Below are 23,319 nucleotides of genomic sequence, written 5' to 3' on the forward strand. Positions count from 1 at the left end.
ATAAGACTTTCAGGAAATTTATAAATTTTTCTTTGTGCAAAACAAGAAGGCAGAAAAATTACACCTTTTGAGCTATCAAGATGAAGATGTTTACATCTAATGCGAAGACCACCCTGTCACTGTGCAGTGTACTAAAACTTTCAGCACACACTAGTTAGCCATAAAAAAAAAATCTAAAAAACTGGAATACTTTTTTCTAGGTTGGTACCTAAATAGCTCAGATAATTACTAATTTGAAGAAATTCTCCCAAACTAAAGCTAGAATTCTTGAATAACTTTTCTTGATGTAAAAAAAAAAATTCAGTAGTAAAAGTTACATTTTTGTATCTTCAGAATAATGCTTTATGATAATCCCACATTTTAGTAACTGACAACAATTTGTAAAAGTGAAGGGGTATTACTGAAGAGTCAGTTTTCAATTTATTGTATCACCACCTTGGAACTAGTTGGCTTCTGGTATCTATAAAGATAGAACTGCAGCAACAACTCTTACGGCATTTTTTTTTCCACATCAGCTGCATAGTATACATAAAATGTAAAATGGTCCTAAGGCACACTGGAGTAAAAAATAATTTGGAGTCTTACTGCCACATTTAACTACCAGGTTATATTTTTTAGGAGATGTGTAGGTTGCAAGTCTATAAGAAAGGTATACACAAGGTGCATACATACAGAAAAACAAATACAATTACAATAAACACATAATACATACAGTCAACAAGAGATCTGCCTGAAGGTTTTCAAAACTTTTACATTTTGGGTAGACAGTACATTCATATTTCACTGGTCAAAAAGAGTCGTCTTAAGGAACACTAATGCGAAAGTTTATGAAGAGTTAATGAAGAATTTAAGTTATGACTCACTTTGTGATGAACTGGCAGGTGACAGGGCAGCTGGAGAGAGCATGCTCACTTGACTGAGGTCCACAGATGACTTCCGAGAAAGACTTGGTGGCTTAGAAGTAGGAGGAGGAGTCGGAGATTTAAGAAAGCTGCTGGCCTGCTGTGGTGTGAAATAGTTACCTAGAAGAGGAATACAAATGATATTTCCTAGATTTACAATTCAAAATTCTGAGTAAATCAAAATATGCGTAAACAGATTACATTCATGTGTTGGTTCTTACTCTAGACTACAGAAAACTCTGGACTGTAATACCTGAGGAACTACTTCCTGAGCCCGAGGGAAGTTTGATGGGTGGAGGTCTATGCTTCACTCCCTTCCCCAGTACTGAAGGCTGAACTGACACGGTCTCAGGCTGCTGAGAGATAGTGACATTAAGTATACTCATTAAAGTTAAGGTCAGATTAATAGCATTACAACTCCTACATGACAACAGAGTTTAAAACTGCAAAGTACTCTAAATGGTTATAAATTGGTTATTACAGATGTTTCAAAAGAATGTAATTTTTCATAAGAAGATCCATAAAATACACAAAGGATGAAGGAAAAACTTCTGAGTAATAAGGTGGAGAGAAAGAGTTTGAGGAAGAGCAGAGGAGTAAGAGTACAGCAAAGCTTCACTCTTATATCTTCTCCAGAAAAACTAACTGTTGAAGCCAGGTGGGTGATCAGTATACACAGATGTTCATTACACTTTTTGCTCTACCTCTCTGTACTTTGAAAATTTCCATTATAAAAAGTTAAATAATAAAAAGAAAATCAAAGTTAAAAGTAAAAACAAAACTAAACAATGCCTCTATCCCTCAAAAAATAGACTTAACATTTCTCAGATTCCTTGAGAAACAATTAGGCAGAAAAAAGTAAGAGCACAAAAAAAGTTAACCGAACACACTTCTGCTTCTTTCCCTGGAGAAGGCTGACTCAAGCTGGCGGAGCCACTGGAGCTATGTGACATCTTCACTGGACATTTGGCTTCATTCTGGACCAATTCCTGGTACTGATTGACTACTCTGGAATATGAGGCGGAATACAGGTATGGATTAGCTAACTGTTTTAAGCACAAATTTATTACACAGGAAATGCATAACTGTTAATGAAAAAAGTTCTATCAAAACTAACAGAAAAATTTAGACAACTTATCTTTGTTAAAAGCACATTTTTCTAATCTTTTTAAACAACAAGCTAGTGCTGAAAACGTTTTGCTAACAACCTAAAGATATACTTCCAGTATCTTGTCTCTAAAGCAGAAATTACAGTGATTATTTCACCAATAAACAGCCAAAAGAATTATCCCAACTTTCACTTATATTCTGATCAAAGTACAACCTAGAAATCATTTTCTTTAGCTATCGTAAATACATCTAAGTTTTCTTATTTAAAATAAAGCTTTACTTTAAACATTCTTTTAATTGTTATTTTCCTATTTCTAGTAAAAGATCCTAGTAAAGCATAATTAAAATCAAAGCTTTGATTCCTAATGGAATACTCTCTACCCTGTAAGAGTGAAGTTGATCATATCCATCCAGATCAAAAATAAAGATGCAACTATTTTTACCTCTCAGCATCAGTCTTTGATCCAATAATGAACCTACATAAAAAAAAAAAAGAGGAAAGTATTAGATATCTAGACTTGCTTTAAAAGGCCCTGAGATTACTTTTGAAGGCTTCCATATTTTAGTGACAGTAATTTTAGAGACTGAGTTAAAATCTACCAAGATATCATGAAAAAAAGAAAAAAAAAATCTTGTTAAATACGTTGAAAAATATTGAAGCAGTGACCAAGTTTTGCATGCATTATAAAACAATTCTGTGAATAATTTGGCTGATTTAATTTAAGGGATATTTATTTTGGCACAAAACCTATGTATCAAAACAAAATCTGAGCTGAAAGTTAACAAGACCTATACATCCTTGCAATTATCTGTCCTACAACAAAATTCACTGAATTGTGTGCAAGGCCTTTGGCCTTCTTCTCACTTTCATCTTTGATTTTGGAAGTTGTTATTAATGTCTACATGGCAGGATCTTAGAATATATTTTAGACAAGGAAGATCACCGCCAATTCAAATAAAGTGTCTTTATCAAGTCTTTTAAAAGAGTTTGACATTTATATGATTTCTTAACAGATTAAAATAGTGAGTTTGTTTATTTTTTAATTACCAATTTGAATGATCATCTGTGGAGAAGCTGAAATATAAAATGTAAAAAAAAGAAAAAAACTTGGTTAATGCAGCTCAAACTTTCACTTCATAGCGATTTAATCAAGTAATTTATGAATATGGAAGAATGACTGGAAGGTAATTAAATCATGCAGCATTTTTGCAGCAACGTCCTGATGTAAAAAGCAAAAAATTCAATTATGTTCTTGTTAAACAAATCTGATCAGTTGGCTTTTTGAACCTTTTTTTTTTGAACCATTTTTTTTTTAAATGAGAAAATGTATGTTACTCCCTTGTGTTTGAGAAAAGTTAATAACTATTTAAAATGACCAATGTGTATCTTTAAGGAGAAGACTCAAAAATAGTTAAAATATTTGATCTTTCTACAAAAACAGAAACTACTAATGTGAAAAAATTAGCTGAGGATTTCCCAACTGCTATTGTTCCCTCCCATCAACTTTTACTTAGGTATTGGTGAGGCTATTCTTTAAATCCACCTTTCTTTTGTAGTTTCAACCAGCATTTTGTAATGATTTAACGCAGAGGTGGGCCCTGCTTTTTTCTCCTGAGTTCCTCTTTATTTTTTCTTCTTTTTAGAACAGCACCAACTTGATTAAAAAACAGAAGTAATAATAAAACTAACAATAACTAAAGCTAAATACTGGGTACCTTGTAGTAAATACATGCAGTCTATAAGTTTAGGAAGATCAACTAGTTGGCTTTCCATATCTGTGGGTTCCACATCCCCAGATTCAACCACCATGGATCGAAAATATTTTGGGGAAAAAAATTCCAGAAAGCTCAAAAATGCAAAACTTGAATTTGCCATAGGGGGCAACTCTTCATGTAACATTCAAATTGCACTTACTGCTATTTTCATAGCATTTAGATTGTATTAGGTATTACAAGTAATCTAGATAAAATATGTGGGAGGATGTGCGTAGGTTGCAAATACAACACCATTTTTATACTGAGACTTAAGCATCCGTAGCTTTTGGTATCCAAGGGGTCCTTGAACCAAACTCCTGTGGATACCCAGGGACAACTGTTTACTTATCTCCAGAGCCAGTAACTACATTAAGTACTGAATCTGTGTCCTTACAGGCAGTGCTGAAATATCAAGCATTTTTAATAGCTTTTACATTTATATTTAGAGTAAACTTGCTTCCTATTTAAAACTATCACCCAGAAGCACCTTCATGCTCACAGAGAGGTTAAAGTGGCAACACATAAATATATCAAGAGGGGTATCACAGGCATATATTCAAAGCAAAAATAAAAATAATTACAGAATAGGTTTTTAAAAAAGAAACAATTATTTTAAAGAACTCCTGGATAATATGGTAACTACAACTTAAGTTTACTTAAAGGTTTGCTGTCAAATCTAACTGGACTATTTAACTAACAAATGAAACCCCAAAGGGAAATTGTGATTCATTAATAGTTCACCATTAGTTGCTAAATAAATTCTGATGGCTTATTTTGTCAATTACACGCATCTAACTCACTGAGATGGAGACATCTGGCTGTCACTTTCTTCATCTTCTTTACACGGCTGTATTTTACCATAGTAAAGTGGATCACCAAGTGACTGCAAAATGGTCAGCTTTGTTTTCTGATACTGATTACCAGCTTCACATTCAAACACATAATCATCTTTTATATCCTGAAAAAGAATATTCCAAATAAATACCTTCTCCAGTAAATACATAACCAGAAACAAATGACAAAGTAACATATCTGACAATTAGAAGACTCATGGAACATAGTCTATAGGCCTATTTGAGAGTGCCTAAGACAATGAAGCCAGGATTATTTTTTTACACAGTACTTTGCGAATGAGAGCTCCAAAGGGCTATCTAGTTAACAGAGCCTGAGTAAAACGTCAAAATTTCATATAATGGAGATATGAATGCAAATACGAAATATTAAGAGGCTAAAACTTTCAAAACCAAACCTGTTTCTACTTATCATCAGTCTTCTTGCTATTGCAAATATAAAAACATGTGTCATCATTGCACTCCTAGATTCATCTAATCAAGTATGCCTATTTCTCCCTTTAAGAAATTATAATTGCTATTAGGGAAACGTACACAAAACATTTGATATCCTTACAGTAACTTACTAATTACTAACTTGAAACAGAAAACAAGTCAGAACTACCAATATGTGACCAAAACAAGAGTAAAAATGCAGTTATGCATTAAAAATGTCCTTTAGAATGGAAACCATACTTCTTGAAAAAAAATTAAAGTTTGTCCATTTTTTAATTCAGTGAACTCCCAGAAAGTTCTTTAAAAAAAAATCCCAAAGTAAAGGCTACTATACTTTAAATTTAATAAATTCAGATCCCAGATTAGAAACAGCATTAGAAACGGAGATCGCAATGGTTACTTACATGGGCTGGCCAGACTGTTGGTTGTGAGTCATCAGATTTGATAGACTTTTCCACTTTGGCGTATTTTTCCACCTAAGCAATCAAATCAAGAGACAGCAGATATAATGGAATCAGTATTATGACTAAACAGAAAAACCTAAGTAACTTAGTAACTAACCAATTCTAAAGAGTTGAGTGTATAATAAAAACAAGAGAAAGAAATAGGAAAAGAAATACGGGACCTCCCATCAAAAGACCTTTTTCCTGTCTTTGCTCATTTACTGCTGATGTGTATCATGGATCAGCAAAGAATACGACTCAAGGTTCCTCATCTTGGCCAATGCTCCAATATTACTAATTTTTAAATTTAACCAGTGAGGAAAGAAGCATTATCAGGAAATTATGATGAAATATTATGGAAAAAAATCAGACGCATTTTATGCATATTATGTAACATGTACCATCTTTTTCATTATTTTAAAATTCTTTACTTATTATTCCAGCTCTAAACACAGACCTACAATAAGGAGTTATATTTTTAGACAAATTAATGTGAAAGAAGAATGGAGCTTCTGAAAGTAAGCAGTTGATTTATCTTTGCACAGATACGGAGAACAAACTAGTAGTTACCAGGGGAGGGGAAAAGGGGAGGAGCAGTATAGGGGTGAACAGAAGACAAAAGGGTTATTACAGGATTGTATGAAATCATGTGTGTGCAACTTTTCAAAATTATAAAGCACTGTAGAATTTAAAGAATCTTTTAGTCAATAAAACAATGAATAAGTAAATAAATAAAATTTTTAAAACGTTAAGAGTCTTTGTTTTCCCTAAGTATAAGCTACTATTAGTGAAACTTAGAAATCTTATATGAAACTAAGTGCAATTCAAGAACTGACTTACGTCCACTTCAGAAGGTATGGCCAAATTACAGGGACTCCGTTTCCACATATCTACACACTAAAAAATTAAAAAGAATATAAATAAATATACTGAAAATTCAAAATAAGGCAAAGCATTTGGCATAATAATCAGGTTCACTTAAAAATATATACTTACATTTCCTGCTTTAGAAATTTTGAGGTCATAATGCTGACCTGCTTTTCTTTCCTTCCTTTTTTGTAAGAAATCAAGTAATTTTAGCTGAGGAGGAGGCGGACAATTAGACAGATCCTGCTGCCGATTCAGAGAGGATCTGGAATACCTCTTGAAACACCTGAAATATTAAGAGACCAGAACTAAATAAAGCTAATAAGGGGAAACTGAATAAATATGGGTTTTAAATAGTAAGTGTTAAATATGAAGTTAAACCACAAAGATTTGTAGAACACTGTCACTTGCCAACCAATATCCTAGGCACTGCTGAAATAAAAATGAGTAAGAAAAACAAAATTCCTGCTACCATGGAGTTGACAGTCCAGAACAGAAGACAGACATTCACCAGTAAACAGGTCAGATCATTCCAGATAACAAGGAGCACTAGGAGAAAAGAACAAAGTACTGCGGTGGACAAGTGATAGAAAGGGCAATGTTAGGGAAGAGAGAGGAAGGGAAGAACTCCAAAGAAATGATTTGTGAGCAGAGACATGGCAAGAGGAAATGAGCTACAGAAAGATCAGAGAGTGAGTATTTGATGCAGAGAGAATTTAAAAAGGTACAGAAGCAGCAATGAAGTTGGTTTGTTTTAAAACAGAAAATGTAGGTGTGACTAGAGCACCAGGGTCCATCCAGTGGGAGGTGAGGTCAGAGGGCGAGGCAAGGGCCTTGCAGATGAATGATATGTTTGGACTGAATGTGAAGTACAATAGTGCTTTAGAGGAGTTTAAGCAAGTGGTGGCATGATCTGCTTTGAGGTTTTTAAAACATTACTCTGGTTTGCTTACATGCCGAACAGGCCAGAAGGGAGCAAAGGTGAAGTAGAAGACCAGTTAGGAAGGAGTTTATTACAGATGTCAAGATGAAGATGACAGTGGCTTGGCTGAAGGTACTGGTGGTGAGCATGGAGAGTTGTGGACAGGAACACAGGAGACTTCATAGGACTGCTAATGGATCCTATATGGACTTATTTTACTATCTCCAAAACTGTACCTTTTCCTCAGCATTTATTAGTTCAACAGTGAACCAGGGAATATAGAAAATGGATAGGTTATTTGAGCCGCTTCAAACTTGAGGAAAATCCAAAGTGGGCAACTCAAACAATTATGCAAAGAGAACTTAATGATGAGTCAACCACAACTGCAGTCCAAATTAATATGCATTCTTTTACTTCATTAAGTAGAAAAGATAGCTAATACACTCAAAGACAAGTTACCATGTTATAAAAAGGCATTTAATTATAAACTGACTTCACAAACTGTATCATTTTTTCCTAAATCTCAAAAATAAATTATGAATTATTTCTTTAAAGGTAATATTAATAAAAATTAAGGTGGCTACTGGGTACTAGGAAGTGATAAATTATTCTTTCTGCTCATACCTGTCTCATCTCAGAATTTCTTTCTGGTGAACAGACTCTGAACTTGTTTTTCCAAAGAATGTAGAGTGTGCATCATTTCAATATAAAGCAGAGTATACAAAAAATAATTCGAATTCTGATACAAAAAAGTATTAAAAGGCAACTTAAAAAAATTCAAGTTTAAAAAAAAAAATCAGAGCACTTTTCTACTTGAGAGGGAAAAGATCCCATAAACTGCAAAATTCAGAGCTAGCACTCTAGGAGCACCTCTTGGATTATCCTTCCACAAAGGCAGTTACCGTTTCATGGGGCGCGTGTTCATCTTCTGCTTGTTATAGAGCAGCCTGTTTGCAGTGCAGGTTACAGCTATAGAAGGATCAAGACACAGTGGTTCTGCCGTAGCCAGAATCAGCTGGCTCTCAAGCAAAAGTTTGTCTTCCTGAAATGTATAAAAGCATGTATCAAAATGAGATGTAAGATTTTCAAATCACATATATCACTTAATCTAGAACTATTCCTTGGAATATTTCTATTAAGGAGCACAGTAAAATAGCAATAGTATTTCAAGTTCTAATTTAAGTGTGTAAACTTTAGAAACTTGACAGCATAATGAGACTACTAACAGAAATTCAGTAATTTGTACAGTATACAAAATGGTCAAATTGCAAGAATGCCTATCCATTAACTCAACAAGTATTTACTAAGCCCTTAGTGTGTTAGGCACTGTCCTAGATGTCAGGGATAAATCAGTGAACAAGACAGATAAAATCCTCTGCTCCCACAAAGCTTGCAGGATCAAGATGGATGATAGCACTTTTGGTAACAGTCCCATTCTATACTCAGCTTAACTTTATTACAAGAACAAAAATGACTCCACTAATACTGTGTAAACTCTATACACCCAATTCCAAAGTTTATACAGGCTTTTTAATGGTATTATGTAACTTATTCTACTGAATCCTACTTTTTTTTAGCTTAAACTCTGAAATATTTTAATGGCTAGAAATAAATTTTTTACAAGTCAAATGAGTCGATTAATATACTACTGAGTAGAATTTTTGCAAAAAAAAAGCAGAAGAAATGCTGCTTCTTTCAATAGGTTTCTTCAACTTTTATTATGGAAATGTTCAAAAATACACAAAACAGAAATGTAATGACACCCATGTACCAATATCCAATTTCATTTAACAACCACTCCTCTAACTTCTTGTTTTTGTTTTCCTAGAGTAATTTTAAATACATCTCTGATGTATTATTTCATCTGAAAATCCTTCATCATGCACTACTAACTGATAAGGACCTCTAATACCCAGTCTGATGTTCAATTCCTATTATCTCTTTTTTTAATGGGTTTGTTTGAATTTGAACTCAAACTAAGGCCTACACATTGTATTTGGTTTTTAACCCCTCCTAAACACCTTAAAAAATTTTTTTGAAATGATCACCTCCTCCCCCATCTTTTTTCTTTTCTAATGCACTTGATTTGTTGATATTTGACCAACTATTTTCCCTTGGTATCGTTTAACTGGATCTGGCTGGTTGCTGCCTCATCCATATCATTTAATAGTTTCTCTTATTCATTGAATTACCTTTAAACTGTTAGTTACACAGAGGCTTGATTTAAATTAAAGTTCTATTTTGTTAGACAAGAGTTCTTTCTCATCCATCACACCAGAAGGCACACAATGACCAACTGCCCCACTTTTAGACCAGAGGGTTTAGTCAGATTACTGGTCTTCCACATCTAAGAAATATTACCACCAAGATTAAGATTTCCAAGCTGATGACATTATAGAAAGTCTATCATTCCTTTCACACCTATTAGCTGAAATTTTTCTAAAGAATTTTCCTTTAGTTACTATTTGGCTACCTAACGTACAGTTCACACAGAAAAGGCAGAATAAAGGTTACAGTCTCTTCTCTTATTTACCAATCTTCAGAGTAAGAAACTGATGCCTTAGGAACCTCCAACGGTGATCAATGAGTTTGTTTTTTAATATCCTTTTAATAGCGTTTGATATTCTGGTAAACGATAAGACTACAGCCCAAACTACAACACAACACTTGATAGTTACTGATGAACTGAATCTTACTTTATAATCCTATTTCAGAGATAGAATAATTCTCATTATTGACATTTTCTTTGGTTTAGTAACTATTCCTCTCTATAGTAACAGGGAAGTGAACACTCTTGCGAGTGGGCACCGCATATATACTGAGCCAGCACTGAAGGATTAATTGGCTCTTGTCAGGATAAGAGAGGTCCGCTGGTGCTACAATCAGCATGGCCGGCAGAAAGACAGGCCAGGCCCACTTCAGAATCCTAGACGACAGAAAATCACTATCTATTTTTATCCATGGTGTGAAAAAAACATTCTGTTTGAGAGGGGATAAAAATCTAAGTTTCACATTGGGCAGATCAGGTCCTAAAGCAACTGGGACTGAACTGTTTCACTTTCTTGAAGGATTACTGCATCTTTGTAGAGACCCTTAACTTCTAAAGCTCATGACAGAATCCCAAACTTTACTCATAAATAAAATTATGAGCAGAGAATATATTCTGCTTAACTTAGTAAGTATTATTTCACCCTGTATATTACCTGTTTCGGATTAAAAAACAGAACAACCAACCTGGGTCCATTTATGGTTATCACTTGTTATTGAATGTACATCACAGATTAAAGTCTAGAAGAAAAAAAAATTAAAAACATTAATGTATAGGCATGCAAGCATATGAAGACATTTAATAAATAAAACCTGAAATAATACCTAATTAAACATTCCTTACCTGCATCGTTGGACGTAAGAGAATGTGCCTACTTTGGTAACCAGGAGATTTCATATTACTGGACTGCCTGTAGTCACGTATTTCTGCTATGACGCATCCACAATGAAAAATATTAACCTGTTTTGGGTGAAAATATTTAAGTAAATGTCATTTTTCAGAAGTCTCAACAAGTGGGTTTATACTGAATGCTCAGGTTTTTTATATTCTCACACTGACCAATCACGTTATTAAACGGAATTCCTTAGTGGATTTACCACCACATAAACCCTTTTAAAGGAACTGTTTTATGTTTATCACTATGATTCAAGAAGCAGTGTAATGCTGTTTCCTAGTTACAGACTGACATTTGGCATTAATATACGATGAACGTTACAGGTCACTGGAATTGTTCTTCTTTCTGACGCTCAGTGGCTCACTGTTGTACTCTGCTAACTTTGTCACTGTTATAAATTGTCAATAACCACGCCAGAGTTTCAGCTTATGGACACATCTGCTTTATTGCTCTGCTAAAATTCCCAGAAGACAGCTTTTACTTATAAAAGGAAGAAAACTAACAAGGAAGAAAACTAACATTAATTCAAATAGTCTTCTGTTAAAGGTACTGTTTTTTAGTCCTAAGAACCTTTAACCACTCAAGTCTTGCTAATTATCACTTGCCACAGTTGCTTATGGTCCTGGTGTTTTTCACCCATTCAGAACTTCAAGTGGCTACCATGACCTCCAACTTATCAGCTGCTACTATACTCATGCTTTTTAACCAGTTTGTACTGAGCCACTGCAACATGAACTGTGTGCCACACACTATCCAAGAAGCTCCACAGATAAAGTGGTGAGGTACTTGCTCTCAGAGTGGGAAGACAGGCAATAAACATGTAACAAATAAACAAGATAATGTGAGATAATGAATGCTATAAAGGAAATAAAATAGGCAGGGGCCAATTTAGACTGTGTGCTCAGATAATAACTCTCTGAGGGAGTGATTTTCAGCTGAAATCTGAATCACAACAAAGGGCCAGACATCTGGACAGATGACTCCAGATAGAAAGAACAGCAGATGAGTAAGACAGGAATAAGCTCAGTGTGTTTTAGTATGGAAAGAAAGCATGGATAGCTGGAGTGCACTGAGTGCAGATGAGAGCCAGGAGGTGAAGACAAAGAGAAAGGCAGGGGTTCTGTATAGCAAGAGGACACTGGAGAACTTTAAGCAGGAGACTGCTTGGTTTTTGGTTTTTTTGTTTTTGTTTTGTAAGCTTAATCTGGTTGTTTGTGGAAAATTGATTTCTGGGGTTCTAGAATAAAAACAGGAAGCTCAGCAAGGTAACTATAGAAGGTCAAGACCATATATTCTGAAGGTACAGGTGACAGCTGCTGATGGACTGAATGTGGAAGGTGAGAGCAGAGTCATCCATTAGACTGGAAAGATTGGTAATGGAACTGGCTTGTGGGGTAAAAGTAAAAAGTTCTGTTCTGTTGTGGTAACTTTGAAGAACCTATTATATATCATAGTAAACACTCCAGGGCTTAGTTAAAATTAAAAAAAAAAAGCTCTGGAGCTTAGTGGAATGGTCATTGAGTGAGATATAAGCAAGGAACAAGGAACCAAACGTCATTTTTTTAAACTCAGGAAGCTGTTTGAGACCATCTAGGGAGAGGTGTTACTAGAGTGCCCAGGACTGAACCCTGAACATATTTACAGGGGAACAGAGACGACAGCAAAAAAAAGACTGAAAGAATAAGAGAAAAACCAGGAAGATGATACTGAGAAGCTGAGAGAAGAGTGTTTCAAAGACGAAGTAGTCATTTATACTGAACTTTGCTAAGAGACCAATTAAGATGACAACAGAAAAGGATTTTTTTAAAAAGTTGAGATGGTACAGTATACTTCTATTTTTTATCTAACAGAGAGAGGAAAATAAATAGAAGAGAGAAGGATTAAAGTTGTAAATCCTTGAGGAGGAGGAGAAGGATCCAGAATTCAAGTGGAGAGGATGCCTTAGGAACATCCATTTTGACAAGAAGGCAGGCAGAAAGTGTGGGCAGAGATGTGGGGATGCTAGGGGAAGTTCCTACCTGATGGCTTCTTTTTCCTCAGTAAAGGACCACAGTATGGCTGGGGTGAACCCAAGGGTGTAAGCAGTTTCTTCCGTAATTTCTATTTTCCTTAAAAAATTTTTTTATTGGGGGGGAGGTAATTAGGTTTATTTACCTATTTTAATGGAGATACTGGGGACTGAACCCAGGACCTCATGCATGCTAAGAATGTGCTCTACCACTGAGCTATACCCTCTCTCACCACAATTTCTTGATTGTAGCTATAGGGATATTTCCAGTGGATGAGCTAATTGTTACAGCAATTTTAGAAAAATCAACTAAATCTATATATACATTTCAGTACAGTTTAAAGGATAAATATCCCACAATAAACCAATTTTCATATAACTATGTGTAATATCTCATTTCATGTTCCAACCACTGTTGAGGACATAACTAAATATTCTTTATCATAAAACATACAGGTGGCAAATTAAGGACATTTTAGAGAGACAAATTTTGTACCTGAGATTTTTCCAGGAGGTCAACCAAAATAGGAGGTAATTCCTCTGCATCTAAGTATTCAAGCAATTCCCCTTCTTCATAAGGCAGTCGAATGGTCTCAGAATCTAAATTTCAAAACATAAAGTTTCTGAAAATGATAAAGCTCACCAAAAAGCTAGGTAATAACTTAAGTAACTTTTCATAAAAGGTGAAGAGAATAAAGCCAAAAGCTCTCCTGAAGTCCTTTATTTAAGTCTTATAAATAAATCACCTTATATACTGCTGAAAAGCTTGATCAACTATATACAATTTTGGACCAGAAAGGAGAAAAACACCTAACATATTATGGAAAAACATTTGGCACAACAATCACAATATAAATCACAGCCAGTTGCACAATAAACAGAATATGATAAAATTGTAACATCTGTTAACTAAAAGTTCCCTGAAGACTGCTTAATAAAATCTGGAAATTGGAATAGTAATTTGGCATTGCCTCTGAAAATATCACTTACAGAATATAATTCTCTCGCTGTTACATTTTACAATTAATAACCAATATAAGAAAAATTTCTTAACTAGGTTAAGTTCCTTGTAGAACCCATAATATCATCACTATCAAAACTTAAACTCCTCTTTAGTGAAATCTAAGAGTACTTAAATTTTAGAACTATTTTTATACTCACATTAGGAATAAAATGTTAATATATGAAAACTACTCAAAAGACAGTGAATCTGCTTAACTTTGAAAGCTTCAGACTCAAAATATATTCAAAATGCAGAAGAAAAACATACCTTAAAACACCTTATGCTATCTTAATATATAAACACCAATAGAACAAAAGAAAATTTTGACAATTACTTTAAAATTATCTCTTTTATAATTTAACTTCAAAGACCTATTTCAATCATAAGACTTCTTAAATTCAGGAAATCTAATAACTTCTAATGTTCCAATAAAACATCAAGAAGAAGAAAATTTGGAATCAAAATCTTCTTTTATCAAGTCACAACTGATCTGAAGGACAGCTCATTTAGCAGGGTAAGAACCTGCTTCTCTAAAAGACAGCACGTTCTGCCAAGCGGAGAGATTTTCATGGCTGCTGCCCTCCGGAGGTTCTTACCTGATCCATTTTTCCCCCTGAGCATCAGAGAATATCCCTCATTTCCTGGGTATAGGTTGACCACTAAACATGACAATGTCTCTTGCATAACAAGCTTCTCTAACAAGTTCACATTTCTTCTTAATTTCTGCTTTAAAAAGAGGTAGAGCTCATGAAAATAATCCAGCATAAGTTTAATAAATAATGCAATCAACTTAACAAAACCAGATCTGAATTAATCTCTTGGTGCTCCTTCCATATCTATGTAAAGTTAATTCTGATCTATTACTATGTTTTATGCAGATGAATTATTATCAGAAAGAAAAACCAGTGACCTATAAAACAATAAAAATACTTAAATATAAAGTATATACCTCTGAGCACACAAGTAGCAAATATTAGAAATATTTTAAAAGAAAAACTGTTAAACAAAAATTTTTTTTAAAACATGCTATTATGTATAATTAGTTTCTATTAAGAATAAATCTAGACAAATAAATAATTTGGGGCATTCTCTTTGGTTGTACTGCTACAAAGCACATTATTTAAATAGTTTATGGCCTAAATTAGATCCCAACAAGTTCAATAGCTCTAAGTAGCTGAAATGTTAAATCCCAAAATATCTAACTGGTAAGGGGACATGAACAATTTAAATAATTTTCTGTAAATTCAATTTAACAGCTCCTTAGCAACCACTTTGCTAAAACAAAACAAAAATAAAAACACCCCAAAACAAAAAACTATCAGGAAACATAATACACATACATCAAAATCCGTTATTTTAGAAATGTGTGATTTGAAATGAAGCTCGCTTACAATTCCTTTCATCAAATCTTATTTGAGTACAAAAATAAGAAAAACTTATTTGTTAAAGATGTCAGTCAATAGAACATTTATTTTCACAGGATCCCAAAAAACAAATCTCTTTTGAGTATTTTATATTAAACATGTATATACACACAGTAATAAGCGGAAAGAAATGGTAAGTTCTTGATCTATTGTCAACATAAGATTAAAAGATTGCATTTTGAAAATTCAAAAAAAAAAGGCAAAGCAACTTTTAACTACTTTGATGGAAAGTCAGAAAACGTCTTTCTTAAAGGACCAGACAGTATTTTAGGCTAGTATATGGTCTGTGTTGCAAGTACTCAACTCTGCTATTTAATCTCAAAATTGGCCATGGACAAGACAAACTAAGGTGTGTGGCTGGATTCTAATAAAATTTCATTTACAAAAACATGTGGGCCTAATATGGCTGTTGGACAATGGTTGTCAACCCCAATTTAGAATCTTTACTTAGGTATCTCTCCTCCCTTAGCTACGTCTCTGAGGTAATTAATAGACATGTTCATTATACTGACTGTGCTGCCAGTTTATGGTTGTATACTGTGAAAGTTAATAAAAGGAAACCTCAACTAAAATTAAAGTGGAGAAGGCCTGTAGAGGGAGTTCTCATGTCCCACCACTCATCATGAATTACCCCAAACAGGAAGACATCAGTTACTGATACCAACAAGAAGAGAATTACCCTGCACACTCAAAGAGGAAATGCAACTACTTTACCTCCCCAACTGGGGAAAGGAAGACTTTCTTCTTATCCAGCAAGAGTGAATGGAAAAGGGCTGCAGCCCTGGCGATGGAAAACACCTGCAGCTCAGCCACTGAAAAGCTATCATCTCCTGAACTTTTACTTTCCTCCAATGAACTCTCATTTTTTTCCTTGCTGTTGACTTTCTTTCCCTGTCCTGCCCGCCTTATACTAAAAGCCTTCCATGTTATATATAACTCCTCAGAGTATCTCTGCCAGATGAGATGCTGCCTGATTCATGAGTCGTTTAATAAAGTCAATTAGATCTTCAAATTTACTCAGTTAAATTGTTTTTTTAACAATAAGTCAAAACTTATAAAATGTATACTTCAAACATGTGCAATTTATTGTATGTCAATTATACCTCAATAAAACTTATGGAAAACATACCATAAGACTTATTCAGTTTCACAATCATTTTTCTCCTAAAGATTTTAAAGGTTAGATACTACTGGAATTCCACTAATTTTCTGTCTAAGAGTTATTCATTTTAAAATTAAAGACTGACAACAGAAGCTAATTTGAGCCCTTTAAGGCCTTTACAACTGAGAGTCTAAAAGATATCAAGAAACCAATACATTGCTACTGCCCATACTTTCATGCTAAAAAAAAAAAATGAACTAGCCTGGCCATGAACAAATTTTCGTGACCAAATTCACCTTTTATTATCATTTTTCATTTCCTACATGTCCTTATAATAGTTGTTTAACTTTCTAGTGGATATCACCATGAGGAAATAGGTTACTCTTCTCCTGTCCTCAGTCTACAGATAACTTCGCAGGAGGAAAAAGTAACAGAAGAAAATGTATATGGTGGCTTTGCTTCTTCTGACTTCCCAATGAGACAATCTGTTACTCAGTAAACACAGTTCCTCTCTCCCCCCTAAGAAGGTGATCTCTGCCAGGTGACAGACTAGCCAGAGCTCTGGTTTAGCTGCAGAACTGGCTGGAGTCTGGTTAGAAAAAAATAATAGTTAACGCACAAAAATATAAATCTTTATCTGCTTCAAATCTAATTTCTTCAAATTCCCCTCTCCCACTACATTTCAAAAGCCGTAATAACATAAAAATTTTATACTTACCTTAACCTCAGGCTCTTTTTCGCATTCTTCGATATACAAGTCATAAAGTTTTTGAAATATAGATTTTCTAAAATTTAATAACAGAGACAACAAACAACATAATGTGACTGTAACAATGATAAAATAAACATTATTTTGAATTTTCCTGTAATTTTTCCCCCAATTTCCCAAAAACGGGGTGAAGTGGGGCTGGATATGGTAGCTAACATCAACTGAGAAATTTCTAATACAGTTGAACCTTGTACAACTTGGGGGTTAACCCTCATATAACTTAGCTCTCTGTATCTACGGTTCCTCTGCATCCACAGTCAATCAACCACTGACCACGTAGTACTGTTGTGCTTACTACTGAAAAGCATTCGTGAATAATTGAACCCACACAGTTCAAACCCACGTTGTTCACGGGTCAACTGTACATGCAAAGTACCCAGAATACAAAATTTCTAGCCCAGTGTCTAGTAAGAATGAAATAAATGGTGGCTATCATATTTCAATGAATCAAAGATTTCAACAATTAATTAAGTATTCATACCTTCCACTAGATAGATATTTCCTTTTAGGAGGTCTCTGTCGGGCACTTTCAATGACATACTGAAAAAAAGAAAAGTTTAAGAAAACAGCTTGTCTCTTGTTTAGCACACGGACAACTGTTTTAAGTATATTTAAATCATGTGCAAGGCTAAAAAGGCTATTCAGTCACTCAAGTCTCTGATTTATATCAAATTATGCCTTGTAGGGAAACCTACTTAACTTCTAAATAAAATTTAGCACAATATTTACACGCTATAAGTAAAATCATACAGTTTTGCAATTGTGATTTTCATAGGTCAGAAATATTTGCAATGTTTTATGGCTGTTCAGAATATGCACAGCACATCCAGTTACAAGGACTCTATGTATCTGAGCTATTTTCCCCTTTAATTGAGCAATTAGAAAATTTGTTAAGACAGAAACTATAATTTTAGAAATTCTATGTCCTTGTTCAAACATTTATTTCACAGTATTATTCAATTTTTGTTCCACAGCATTATCATCTGAGCATTCCAAGTTAACAGATGATCCAAACATCATCTGGTATTTATATACATTTACAGCAAAATTTCCATGCTCATCCTAAAATAACATTACTGTTCTCCTTTGACAGTCACAAACAAAAATCTCTTAAAACTGAGCTTTGTTGATTAAAGACAACACTATTTCAATAAGTAACTTAGTCACGCCTCACCTCTGCACGATCCAAAGCTAGTTCTAAAGCTTGCTGCTGTAAAAAGTAAATAGTGTATTTGGTAATATTAGTTATTTTCACATAAAAAATGACGTAATACATAAAACATTCTAATTCAGTGTTTAAATGTGTTTTATTTTCTAAAACAGGTCTAACATTTTTCTTTATTTCTCTCCTCCACCCACTCCATCATATGCTCAACATATATTACAAAGAAAAAATACAGCAGTCTCAGGCATTTGATTATGATGACACATTAGATAAGAAATGCTACAATGATCTTCTCTGGCCATGCTTGTGCCACTGATACTGGGCCAAGGGTTGGAATTATGATAACTACTACCATTTTATAACTTCAACATTTAAGAGCACCATTCAGGAAAACACACTGGCCATCAGGAATACAATTAAAGTGAAGCAAAGACTAAACTCCCTTAATCTGCTATGAATCCTGAAAATCTGACAGGGGAGTGTCTGGCTGGCTGCTATGCTGGTACCTAATATCAACTTAGAAATTCCTATTATAATATAAAGAAAGTATAATACCATCTTTCTAGGTAAGGGCCTAGTAGAAATCAATAAATGATGGCTATCCTTACCATCTTTCAATGAATTTAAGATACCGTCAATTATATGCCTGAATTATTATTTTAGATAACATTAAGAAAGAAAAATGTGCTGCCAATTATAATTGTAAGATGTCACTGATTGCAGACACACTATCAATTCAGTAATTAAAATGCGAAAGCAAATGCATCTTAGAACTGATAAAAAACACAGTAGTATTATTATATGTACAATTTGAGATCTACTAGTAGGTCCCCATTTTTCACTCATTCATTTCTTAGAGACCCTTATTATAAGGCAAGAGAGAGAAGTAAGATTAACTCTATCTTCCTCATTTGGATAGCATTCTTTTGTAATGATACCTAAGAATAAAAAATACTAGCTATTTTAAAAAATTAAGCAAATACACCACCAATAATTTTTCTTTCTAGTTTTGTGGTTTGGGTATCACACAGAGTTATATTTTTCACTTATAATGACAGTCATTTGTAATTTCATTGAGAGGCACAGAACTTTCATTTTTTATTTACAAGAACATGTTTCTGTTTTAATTTGCAGACTCTAATAATTCAATCTACCAAATTGCATGGAGTAAAATTCCTGACACCCACCAAAATCCCAGGAAGGTAGGGGGAAGAGTATCAAACATCTAAATGCAGTAAGTAAAAAAAAAAGTCTGAAATATGCCATTTTTTAAAAGGTTGTTAAAATAAATTTGTACCAATTTAATTTATTAAAAAATCTTATGGGCAGATTCCCAATGAAACTAGTTCCCAGGATTCAAGATGAGATTCTTGAGTATAAACTATTTTCCATCACAAAAACATAACTTTGCATATATACTCTTGACAAACACACAAGAGTTTTAATTATTTTGCCCATAAAGCCTTAAAGTAAGTTTTATCAAAAAATTATAAAAAATAAATGTAATAAATGATATACATTTATGCAATCAAATGTATACACTAGGACAATTCCAAACAGCCAGCCTTCTCAAGAAAATATTTCATCTTCTGAAATCAAAATTTTAAAAGGTCTAGTGAGATGTACTTGCATACATAAAACACTAGCATCATTTATTCACCGTTGCGTTCAAATACTCAAGAGGGAAGTGCTTAGCCAATATAAAGGCAAAATAAAAGGCAGAGGTCAGAACCCAACTGTGACAACTCCACTGTTCTCTAACAGGGCAAGGGTAGACAGGCAAGATCCCAAGAAAAGATTTCTGAGGTTTAGTCAACATGGTGCTTGGTATTTGTTTATTCTCTCACTGTCAAATACTGTTGAATCTTTAGAATACCAGAAAGTGATTTTTTTTTCCTCCTTTGTCTTTAATTCTTAAATGGCAAAAGTTAACTGCACAGCCCTAAGCGTGCTTAGTGACTGTATGTGGTGAGCAGACATGTGCCATTAGAAGGCTAACATTAATGCTGCTTAAATGCTTAAATATTATTTGCAGTAAGCAGGTTACATTTGTTTAAAAATTTTTTAAAAATCTAAATTAAGAGAACTTTAAAATACCTGTGAGAAATCTGTGGCCCCCAAAACTATATTTATACCCATCCTTCTTGCCAATGTTTTGGACTATGGTAAAGTAGGCATTAGTAATTATTTTTTAATACTTCAGAAAAATAAGGACAGATACATTATCTGTGTAACCTGGATATAATGTAGCACTGAATTAAGAGATGAGCGCTCTATTTTGTAAAGATATTGTATGTGATTGCTAAGTAATCTCCCAGTTAGGGTAACTTGGGGAGCTTACAAGAATATTTCTGTATCATACAGATATTTTCATCTAAATGAAGGAAAAGAACAGTCTAACAACAGATACTAACATACTTTGCTGCAGCTTACCATTGTGGTATGAAATAGGGGTCCAAAAAGGAGAAAACTTATGGGTGTTGATGAAGTGGGGTGAAAATCATATCTTTAGAAATCAATCTTAGAGTACTGTAAAAGCAAAAACAACAAAACCTCTATTTTAACATAAATCTATTAAGAGAGATGAAATTGCTTAGTAACTGACAAGGAAAACTATTTCAGACACATTTCTAACACCATTTTAAAAATAACAATAAAATTTACATATCACAATTTATTCACTCATTAAAAAGTACAGTTTTAACTAGGTATGGCAAAATACAGTTTGCAAGTTAAAATCATTATTCAGTTTCTTAAAAATATTTAACATCCAGGAGAGAAAATAATGTTTTTTATTTCTTCTGTTATCACAGTTGTTGCTCTCATTGTTACTCTGGATTATTTCAACAGCCTGTCCCGTGGCCTTGGTTACTATACAGGTCACTTTACAAATCATACATTTCATCATACCTGCTGATAGAAGTCCTCTAATAGTCCTCCAAATGCCCCAGGCTACATTTTCCAAGGCAGCTTCAGTCTTTCCAACCTTTCCCCTCCTCAAGCAAACAAGAAACACTCCTCTAACACACAAGTTCTCATCCAAGCTGCACCACAGAGTAGCCTTGGGAACCTTTAAAAAGTGGGATCCACCCTCCAGAGATTCTGATTAACTGGTCTGGAGTAGGGCCCAGGGATCAGCATTTTTGGAGATCCCTAGATGATTCTAAGGTGCTGCCAAGTTGAAGTCCACTGCTATATCCTCTCTGCCTCCCAGAGGTGGTATATGTTTGCTGAGAGTGATGCTAAATAAAACTTATTTTTAATCAAATTCTTTACCTAACTCCTTGTAACCACCCGTGTGTCTATACACAGCTGAGCACATCTTTAAGTGACAGAAAACAGTATTTTCCGTGTAAAATTGTTTTCGTTTATTTTCGGCGAGCCCAAAGCTTCAATTTTGCCAGTTCAGGTTTGAAAAAAAAAGGGGGGGGAGGTGGTGGAGAAAACAGGAAAAAAACCCACAAACCACCAAAAATGACGAATGATCATTTAAAAAATGGATAGGACATTCATCCTACTCTAGAAGAGTTCGTGGGAGATTTGAAGTGAATTTAAGTAGAGGTGAAATTTTTCTGACCACTATGAAAGATGAGGATACACTAGGTACAGACAAAATGTAATCACTTTAAAATTAGATCTCTTGCCACTAAATTGCAGGGGATGGGGAGAGGAAGGCTTAGTGACTTTAAGTACTACAAAACCCAACGTATACCACTTACAAACCAAACATTCTGAATGTATACAGAATTTATTAGAATCCTGTGAGAAAACCTTTGTAATTATCGTCTCCATTTTACAGAATGATGCTCTCTTAACAAGTGACTTTCCCAAGATCACACAACTAGGCCAGAATTCAGACCTCTCAATTTTTCACCTTAAGATTCTACTAAATCTTACAACCTTCAGACTACTCAATTCAGCATCCGTTTTTAGAATCTCAAAAGCAAAGCATTTAAAGTAAGGACCCGATTCTGCTTAGACTAATAAAGTTTTTCCTTAATTTTGATCTAATTTTACATCATGGTTATCACGCATCGTACACCGCACTCAACCTGCCTCCGAAAATCACGCTAATAATGTTTTCTATTTTGAGTCTGCCAGGGACTTGAATGTACTGTACTCAGAAAATGCAGCCCCGCCCCTGCGGTGGACATCAGAGACGGCTTCCAGGGGCAGCTATTCGCCAAGTTCATTTCTGAAATCCTAGGAACCACGGCGAGTACCAGTAACCAACCCGATTTTAAACGTCGCCATCAATCGCACTGATTTCCCTGACCGACTGAGTTCCAACTGCTCAAGCTTTCGTTAAGAACTTCGGCTTTACCTGAAAAACGCCCAACCGCACGGCGGAGCGACCAGCCTTTATTCAATATGGACACCGAGAAACCCGCCCCAGCAGAAGCGCTACGCGAAATTTTGCGAGTTACCGGAAATACCTGTAACTGGAACCCTAAAGTCAAAGCTAAAATGAGAAGCCTGCCTTGGCAGCACAGCGAGACGCAACGGAGGCGACCGCAGGGAGGGAGCTGGCTCGGCCCAGCCCGCCGCCGCGTCTCTGGAGACGCCGTCTTCCTCCCACGGCCGCCGGGCCCCGGAAAGGCGCGAAAAGCCACTTGGGAAGCCTCTCGCTCACCTCTGACCCCGCCCCGAATCTCGCGCGCCTTCCCCGCCCTCCGCGGGCGCGCCACTCCCACCCGCCACCACCCACCTGTGCGGGCCCTCGGCCGCCCCATGATTGCGCCGCTGCCTTGGCTGTAATGCGACGTGCCGAGCTCGGCTCGGCGCCGCAGACTGCGCGCCCGCCCGCCGCTCGCTCCGCAAGCCCCCTCGGCCGCGTTGCGCCGCAGCCCCGCCGACCGCCTGTTCCGGCTCCCGCACTTCCGACTGGCGCGCTGGGCGGGGCGGGCGGGCGGCCGGCCGCGGGCGGAAGTGGTGGATCTGGGAAGGCGGGGCCGCGGCCAGGAGGTTCGATGCCTGGACCCTCCCGCCTGGGGCTGGTCCCCGCGAGGCCCGTCTGGACTCAGGCCCGGTGGCGGGGCGAGGCCCACGAGCGCCTTCGCTGGCCCGGCGTCCAGGTCCGTAAAATGCGAGGTAGCGTGTGGCTGTTATTTCGGGGGTAG

At 35.5% G+C, this 23,319-nt stretch overlaps 1 protein-coding gene across 14 annotated transcripts in view; it reads right to left on the reverse strand.

Annotated features, from left to right (window-relative positions):
* Positions 1–23,047, reverse strand: part of SUPT20H (SPT20 homolog, SAGA complex component) — a 33,323-nt gene extending 10,276 nt beyond the window's left edge. For 5 of the 14 annotated variants that reach the window (XM_072976144.1, XM_072976142.1, XM_072976140.1 and 2 more), the window contains exons 1-19: positions 22,908–23,047; positions 20,633–20,728; positions 18,209–18,244; positions 17,516–17,574; positions 16,984–17,050; positions 14,336–14,465; positions 13,233–13,336; positions 10,677–10,793; positions 10,520–10,573; positions 8,188–8,327; positions 6,493–6,649; positions 6,337–6,393; positions 5,458–5,529; positions 4,568–4,725; positions 3,061–3,087; positions 2,456–2,488; positions 1,793–1,910; positions 1,156–1,258; positions 864–1,022 (exon numbers count right to left, since the gene is read on the reverse strand). In XM_072976144.1, coding sequence (XP_072832245.1) covers positions 864–1,022; positions 1,156–1,258; positions 1,793–1,910; positions 2,456–2,488; positions 3,061–3,087; positions 4,568–4,725; positions 5,458–5,529; positions 6,337–6,393; positions 6,493–6,649; positions 8,188–8,327; positions 10,520–10,573; positions 10,677–10,793; positions 13,233–13,336; positions 14,336–14,465; positions 16,984–17,050; positions 17,516–17,574; positions 18,209–18,244; positions 20,633–20,635 — 1,594 coding nt within the window. In that variant the 5' untranslated portion in view covers positions 20,636–20,728; positions 22,908–23,047. Of the gene's footprint in view, positions 1–863; positions 1,023–1,155; positions 1,259–1,792; positions 1,911–2,455; positions 2,489–3,060; positions 3,088–4,567; positions 4,726–5,457; positions 5,530–6,336; positions 6,394–6,492; positions 6,650–8,187; positions 8,328–10,519; positions 10,574–10,676; positions 10,794–13,232; positions 13,337–14,335; positions 14,466–16,983; positions 17,051–17,515; positions 17,575–18,208; positions 18,245–20,632; positions 20,729–22,523; positions 22,549–22,635; positions 22,823–22,907 lie in introns of those variants that run through there. The other 9 variants (XM_072976145.1, XM_072976143.1, XM_072976141.1 and 6 more) reach the window with 6 other exon arrangements.
* Positions 23,048–23,319: the final 272 nt, after the last annotated feature.

The sequence above is a fragment of the Vicugna pacos genome, chromosome 14 (genome assembly GCF_048564905.1).
Source record: "Vicugna pacos chromosome 14, VicPac4, whole genome shotgun sequence".
Taxonomy (NCBI): Eukaryota; Metazoa; Chordata; class Mammalia; order Artiodactyla; family Camelidae; genus Vicugna; species Vicugna pacos.